The 7,858-nt window shown below is 39.9% G+C and overlaps 1 protein-coding gene across 1 annotated transcript; it reads right to left on the bottom strand.

Annotated features, from left to right (window-relative positions):
• Positions 1-2,306: 2,306 nt before the first annotated feature.
• On the bottom strand, positions 2,307-4,649 carry LOC107716007 (insulin receptor substrate 2-B-like; the record flags this gene model as incomplete). The annotated part of the gene is made up of 1 exon (XM_016522311.1): positions 2,307-4,649. A coding segment is annotated over exon 1 (2,079 nt), but the record flags the coding sequence as incomplete, so codon positions are not given.
• Between the last annotated feature and the right edge of the window lie 3,209 nt (positions 4,650-7,858).

The following is a 7,858-nucleotide window of genomic DNA, read 5'->3' as shown; positions in this document are numbered from 1 at the left end:
TACTGAGTGTCAGGGCAATGACCAATACAAAATGTACAAAATGATATATAAGCTTCTCCTATTTACATCCGATTTTGCGTGGAGAAACATAAACAAGAGCTATGGAAGCTCACAGTTCTAATTTAGCGAACCCGCTCTAGTTAACAAGACCGAAGACAAGAAAGAAACAAACCAAACATTATCATTCGGACAAATGAAACCGGTTGTTGAGGCAGTTATGTGGAAAATACAGAGCATAAGAGGTTGTGCAGTTTCTCAGTCTTTGTTGTTGGAGGTCTGAGGAGGAGGAGGAGGCGGCTTGCTCTTCGGCGTTCCAGAGTTCAGTGGATTCTCTGTGTCCTGATTCCCCCACCAGCATTTGACTCACTCAATCTGCAAGGGTGAAGAGATAGAGCGCACGTTATGAAATGCTTAATGTGTTCGATGTTGGCATTCCTGTATCTCAGACAGTAGAGGTCATGGGTTTGATTTCCAGCCCATGCATGCTCAAATGTACAATAGAAGTCCCTTTGGACATCAATCAACTTCATTATCTTTATGAATCAGAGCTCATTTATATATTGAAACCACACAAATCAGTAGTTCTTTGCAGTCTACTATAGTCTTATTAAATGGTTCCAAAAGATAAAACACTTTGTGGTGGATCCAGATTTTTTTTTTTAACCCATTAGGGGTTTTGTTACAGCAGATGCTGAATCTGATTTTAGAAAAAATATAACCATCAATTAGAAATCAGGATAATGATGATCTGCAGACAACAGTTTTTGTGTTTGTTTTGTTTTTAAAGTGTGTTCCTTACGAAAATTGCAATAATATGCTTTTTTGCTTCACAAATTTGTTCACAAATTAGTGTTCCTAAATTCTTAAATGCAAAAACCTGGGCTGTTATTGATTTTTATAGGTTATTTGATCCAGCACATATATACCTCTCATCTTTTATGATATATCATCTCTTAACCATGAGCTTGAGAGAAAAAACATAACCTTTAACCTTTTCTTATATTCACTGCAAAAAAAGATTTTCTTAGTATTTTTGTCGTTTTCTATAACAAATGTCTAAACATTCTTAAATCAAGATCAATTTAATTGAAATTTAAAAGAAAATGACTTTTCAGAAAAAAATATTTAAATACTGTTAGTTTTTGCTTGAAACAAGAAAAAATATCTGCCGATGGGGCAAGAAAAATAATCTTGTTTTCCCTTTGAATTAAGATTATTTTTCTTAATCCACTGGCAGATGTTTTCTTGTTTTAAGCAAAAACAAACAAAATTTTGATAAATCTTTCAGAAAACAAGACTTATTATCTTAAATCATTTTGCTTCTCAAATAAATGTATCCTGATTCAAGAATCCTTAGATGTTTGTACTAGAAAACAAGTCAAAAATACCAAGTAAGAAAATCATTTTTTGTAGTGTTGGTATGGAATTCTATTTGTGGTTCATTATCAACAGAACATGCAATATAAGTGTGAGTGCAAGTCTCTTCATAGCTTTTATAAGTACTGTAAGAAAAATAATTTAAGCTTGCATATATGACTTAAAGTTCTTATTGAAATCTATGTAGGTGAGCAAGAAAAAGCTTTTGTAGGACTTCGAAAGCAAGAATGAATCTGTGATAGACCAGAAATCAGCATTCACAGAAACAAACAGCATTTTAAGTCATCTCGGTGAAAGGTTTTACTTGACTGTTAAAACAGTGAAAGCAAGGTTTTTTAGGCAGCATGCAAGTGGATTCCTTTAATATCATATTTGCACATCACAACTCTGTGTTTGCACAGTCGCTCTGTGCACATGAAGTGCTCTTTTCCCAGTGCTATTCAAAGTGCAAAACCAAATTTCAAATCATGTTCAATCAGTTCAAAAAAATCAGTACGAAAAAAAGAAAATTTCTGAAAGCAACAGCAACATTTTTCATAGTTTCTCTTCTCACTATAACAACAGCATGCCAGTATCAAGTTGACAGGACAATTTTGCTCCGTCGTTTCTCCTCAGGACCGTGGGAAAGACTCATTTGATTAAAAAAAAACAGGTGCAATTCACAACTGCATCTTAACAAATAGACTGTTTAGGTTACTTTACATCACATCACATAATCTGTTCAATAACTGTCTCAGCTGTTTGCATTTGTACACGACAGAGAAATGAATGTTGAAGCAGCATGCAGCTTTTAGAGGGCTACTAGCTGTCACTGATTTTGTTGCATAAGGGGAGACAGAGATGCAACCAACCTTTTGAGGCAGTGGCATGTCCTCCCGAAACGGAGAACTCTATACCAGCGTAAGCATCGCTCTCTTGGAGGTTACTAAGGGAGCAATGCTGTAGATCATGGGCATGTAGCCATCATCTTTTGGCAGTTTCTTTTGACACTCAGAGCTGAGCAAGGGAGGCTTGTTTGGGTGATGTAATTCAGAGTAAGACTTATAGGCTGACTTCAGCAGGCACGAGCAAACCTGGTGTCGTTTCGACTCCACCGGGCTCGATTCGTCTAAAGAAGATGAGGTTTGCGTAGCTTTTTGCTGTGTGATACTCAAACCGCCGCCAAGCTTTGGCTTGGACGAATGTGCTAGCTTGAGGAAAGTCCTTTCCATGTAACTGCTCTCCTCCTCGAAAGTCCTCGCCCCATCTCTGTGCCAATCCATGGTCATGTATTCAGTCAGCCGATAGTCCTCTCGAAAGGGTGGAGTGCTGCCGTGGGATTCGGGCGTGGTACAACTTGCGTGAAAGTACCTGAAGTCACATGGACTGGGACAGAACTCATCGGACGAGTTGAAGCCTCCGTCACTAGGGGAGCCACAAATGGAGGAGCTAGAGGGGCGAGTGTGCGTGTCTGAGGCCGAGCCGTGCCCGCTGCTGCTGGACACGCTGATGGGGCTGGTGGCAGACAGGAAATGAGACACGGGAAGCGAAGCAGACCGGGTGTGCTGGCTCGAACCTGGTGAGGCGTGGGCGCAGCAGCTGCCGCTTTCTTCTCTGCCCACGCTAAGAACGGGGGTATTTAGGTGCACCAGGCTGCCTGTGCCAGAGCTGAGGGGGCGGTCCTGAGTGCCTTCGCCCTCACTTGAGGTCCGGTAGCGCTGGCCCCGCCCTCTATTTTTCCCTGTAGGTGGCGTGCCTGTCACTGAATCTGTTCTGGAGGGGCGCTGCAGCCCAGTTTGGCTTGGGGGAAGGTTGCCGAGATGTCGGCGAGTAGTGATAAACGGTATGGGATTCGAGCCGGAGGACTGGCTTTTGCTCCGTGGCCTAAAGTCAGGAAAGGCCTTTAAAGCCTTCATTGTGTCGAGAATGGTCTCGTGCATGTTCTGCGCTACCACCGAGTCCTCGACTTGCACCCAGATTTCACCGGGACCGATGGAAGAAGAGCGCCCCACCTCGATAAAGAAGAAGCTCTCAGAGTGGCCACAGCGGCGAATGCTCATTAGCGGCAGGTTGACGGCAGGCGTCTCCGAGTTCAGCTTCACCAGGTGAATAGTCTTGGAGGAAAGGCACAGACGGTACACGCCCATTAAATTCCTAGTCTGACCCAAGCCTTTAGGTTTGACGTTCACCTGCCACACCTCCTTGAAAATAGTACCCGGCGAAATCGTCCCGTAACCGTCATCAAGCTCATCGTTGTCTAGCTGCCCCTTTTTTCCCTCCGTCATAAGTTCGGTGAGGGCCAAGTACCACTCCTCTTGCTCCTGTTCGCTCTCCGCCACCACTGCAAAATACTCATCTTTAGTATAAAGGGCAATGAGGTATTTGTTCTTAGCATCAGCCCTCTTGTTCACCGTAAAACACAGGGACAGATAAATCACCCTCTTGGCAGGGCACGCAACACCGGAGGCAGCAGCTTTGAGGGCGTTTCGAAATTTCTTCTCGCTGTCGTAATACTCCAGCCGACTGGGCCCGAGGTTGCTGGGGCCCCTCAAGACGAAGAACCTCTTGTGGCCGTGCTTCTGTTTTCTGAGATAGCCACATTTCCATATGTCCCTGTCCACACCGCCGGAGCAGGCGGCGGCGGCGGCCAGGGCAGCAGCAGTGGTGTCGGCACCGAGTACGCGGCAGAAGGCAGAGTCGTGCACTTTATACTGGAGGGGTGGCAGGTTCTTCCTCAATACAGCATCCTGAGGGTTCTCATCCGGGAACAGATGATGCACTTTAAAGTGGTAAGGCGGATGGTACCTCCTCTGAGGCTGAGAATGAGAGGAGGCTGTTAAGTGCATGGGCAAACGGGAGCCGCTGTTATTGATTGAGGTTGTGGAGGAGGAGGAGGAGGAGGATGGAGGCTCCCCGGCAGCACAAGAGATGTCGCCCTTGGTCGCGGCCGTTTTCATGACAGCGCGACGCGGTTGTGCCTCCAGTGTCAACATGACGCCGTGATTCGGTAAACGCGGCCGATCTTCCATGGGACAATGCGATGAAAGGTCACTTTACCTCCACTTTACACTGATGCACGGCCCATTTTGTTGGCTGCGGGTTCGTAGCTCAGATACAATTACACGTTCGAGTAATCCGTGCTGCTTTCCGATGTGTCCCCCTGGTGATTATTCAGCACGACGAGACGTTGCATCTTCGCAGAGCCTCCATCATCGCTCGCTGCCATTATAAATCTTTATTTGCCCGCTTCACTCATGGTGACTACACATCACTACAGCCCAGCGAAAACATCACGTGACGAGCACGTCAGCGCACTGCGCGGGGTGAACGGGGTCAGCAGACGCCTCTCATTGGTCCGCTCGCGAAAAAAAGCTGTGATGGACAGTCCTCTAAACCAATCAGAGCCGTCAATCCAGCAACGGCGTCTGTCGATTGGAGGGGAGATCTGCCGTCTGCTGCCTCTGTGTGCAGACTCTGGTGCTGTAGTAAATATCTTTGTAACGAGAATAAGGACGAGGAGCACAAACGGTTCATTTTACGTAAAAATATAGTGTTACATCTTTTTAATATTGAAATGGATTTTAATGACAGTGCCTCGCGATAATCTATCAGTCAAAAGTTTGGTGACTCCTACTCCTTCTTTATAATTTATCTTATTATAACACAATTCAAATAATTTTAGAATAATAGCAAAGTGTATGATAATAGCATAGAAGTACAGAAACCGTGTAGTGGCCATGATAAACAAATAATATAAATATAAAACGTAAAAACATGGTTTCACACTTTCAGAGCATAACAGCCAGTGTTGTTCAGGTAAACTGGTCCACATTAAACCTTCACTAATTCTACTCACATTCATTAAATAAACTGACATTTGCTGATTATTTTATAATTGACATGTATAACTGACTTTTTAGAAATGAGTGTGCAATCAGGAGATTCAAGTCAGAGATGGAAGAAAGGAGAAGGAGAGAGAGAGAGAGAGAGAGAGAGAGAGAGAGAAAGAGAGAGAGCGAGAGAGAGAGCATAAACCAAGCCGAATCTGGAAGGAAAAAAGGATGAGAGGAGCCAAATGTAGATCCAGAGAATAAAGCTTAAAATATGGTCACAGTTATAGTTCATTTAAAGCGTTTAGAGAAAACAGACAGAAAAAAGGGTTACAATATTACACTTCAAAAGTCCCTCCTGCTCAGTTTTTTGTTAGCCTATTTGTTGTTGCATGTGTTATAGTCACATTTTAATATGTTGTAGAGTTCATGTTCATCAATATTCTGTTCAATTTAATCAAATGTAATGCATGTTCTATCAGTTGTTTTGAGTAATCCTATGAATTGTACTCATAGCCTCAGCTATAGGCTCTGTTTTTGGGTTTGTTAATTATGTTGTTGAATATGTCTGTTTGATAATATGTGTTAATAAACATAAATAAATAAATAAATGTGTTTTTATAATTTCTAATAATTAAGATACAGGATAATTTTTTCATAAATCAGTTGACCCACTTTACCTGCTAAAAGACATTTATCTGGAGTGCATGATCTCAAATCATGCTTAATGGTATATACCTTCCAAATAACATATATGAACTGAATTCAATGAAAACATTACAGCTGGACCTTAAAAATAACAAAGGTAATAAAGAAAAGAAAAAAGAAAAACATCTGGGTATCTAAATTACAAGTTTAACAAAAAGTGGCCAACTTTATTTATAATCTCAGTATTATTTTGATTTACACTGTTTTTATGCTTAAGGAAAATGTTTATTGAATCACAAATTTAAGCTCTTGTTTCATCTTTGTGAGGATGAAGAAAGTCGTTTCTGCCTTTTGTTTTAATTGATAATGTTTCTATACCATGTCTGACAATATGATTTCAAATTATTATCAATATCTCTCCATGCACTATGCTTCCACTTTTTTTTGTCCTAATAATAAATATTAATCCTACATGTTGTATCTGAATTTGCTGCCTCTGTCGTCAGGAATGTTAGATCCAGCTGTGCTGCCGCTCTTTCTTCATCAAATTTTGGGTTTTGATAAGAAATCAAAATAGTCAACACCTTATTAATTCTTCTATCAGCCCAAGAAGCAGGGGAAGATGCAGGAGACAAATTAATGGTAAAAATTAGCAGGGTTTATTGAATAATCTTTTTTGCATTGTTATCAACATTGCACATAATAATCAGACTACAGTTACTTTTTTATTAATTTCATGATTACTTAATATTCATAAAATGGCAGAAAATTATTCACAAAAATATTGTTTCTCCCTAATTCTTTAAATGATCCTTTCAAAAAAAAAAAAAAAAGCCTATTTATGCTTTTTAAGTCCACCAGTTTTGTGGAATTGCACATAGAGACCGGCCACTAGTCAGATGGCTATGATTTTTGTAAATTTTATTTTACAATGATTTATTTCTTTCATTGAAACATTTTAATTAAAGGAAAGTTCCTTCACAAACCCGGATGAAATGCGATGTTTAATGCACTTCATGTTGTTGATAACAAAAAAAGGAATACATTTTCTTTTTCCTTGAATTTTTATTTCAATATGGTACAAAATTGCTCTATTCAAATCACTGTGATAAATGAGTTAAGTCAAAAGTAACCTAAAAACGAATAAAAGATTATTCAGATTATATTACCCAAAACGTGTAATGTAAAAGATTATGTTACTAACTACACTTTTCATCATGTAATTTGCATTCAGTAATGGACTACAATTTGTAAGTTTGGAGAAGCTAGGAAAAAGGTGGACAGCCAGGACGATTATTTAATTTTTTTCTCTTTCAAAAACAGTAGCTTTGCAAAAAGCTGTTTAGCATTTTATGTAATTTCTATTTTTTTTTTTTTACATCTCATAAAAGTGTATCTTGAGACCTCTGTATGCTGTTCAACAACATGTGTTTAACGTTTTTAAAAATGAGAACGCATTCTGTATGACAGTCTACCATTTATAGAACAGTTCAGTGCAACACAAAAATGCAGACAAAAATGGGTTTTGGTTTGGTTTTTTAATTGGGGCTAAAAATGAACTTCAAATACACCTCTTCTTGTCTAGCTGTACCTCTTTCTTCCGCGTGCATGTGCATCTGCATATAACCAAAAAAAGATGAAGAATGTTCCCTTACGAAAAAGACATTTATTCAAGTGTGCTATTAGTATACTTTTTTAAACTAAAAATAGGGAAGTATAATTTTAGTCTACCTTTTCTGTACTTCTCAGAAATGGGCTTTATGGTCTTCTCAGAAATATACTTAAAATTACATTTAAGTATACTTAACTTATACTTGAAAAAGTCTAAATATATTTGAGCTACTGTATACTTGTGCTCCTAGAATCCGTGTTTTCATTGTTATACGGTAGGGTAGATGTAGTACACATCTTCTGTACAGAATTTCCAAAAAACACAAGTGAAGAAGAAACCGAAACAACAGATGCTTCCACATGTAATCTCACACGATCATCAGACATAAAACAGCATCAAAACTGTGTAACGT

This window comes from Sinocyclocheilus rhinocerous, unplaced genomic scaffold (assembly GCF_001515625.1).
Source record: "Sinocyclocheilus rhinocerous isolate Xijiao unplaced genomic scaffold, SAMN03320098_v1.1 scaffold1967, whole genome shotgun sequence".
Taxonomy (NCBI): Eukaryota; Metazoa; Chordata; class Actinopteri; order Cypriniformes; family Cyprinidae; genus Sinocyclocheilus; species Sinocyclocheilus rhinocerous.
Note: the sequence above shows the minus strand (reverse complement) of the source record. Positions and strands in the feature narration are given on the sequence as shown.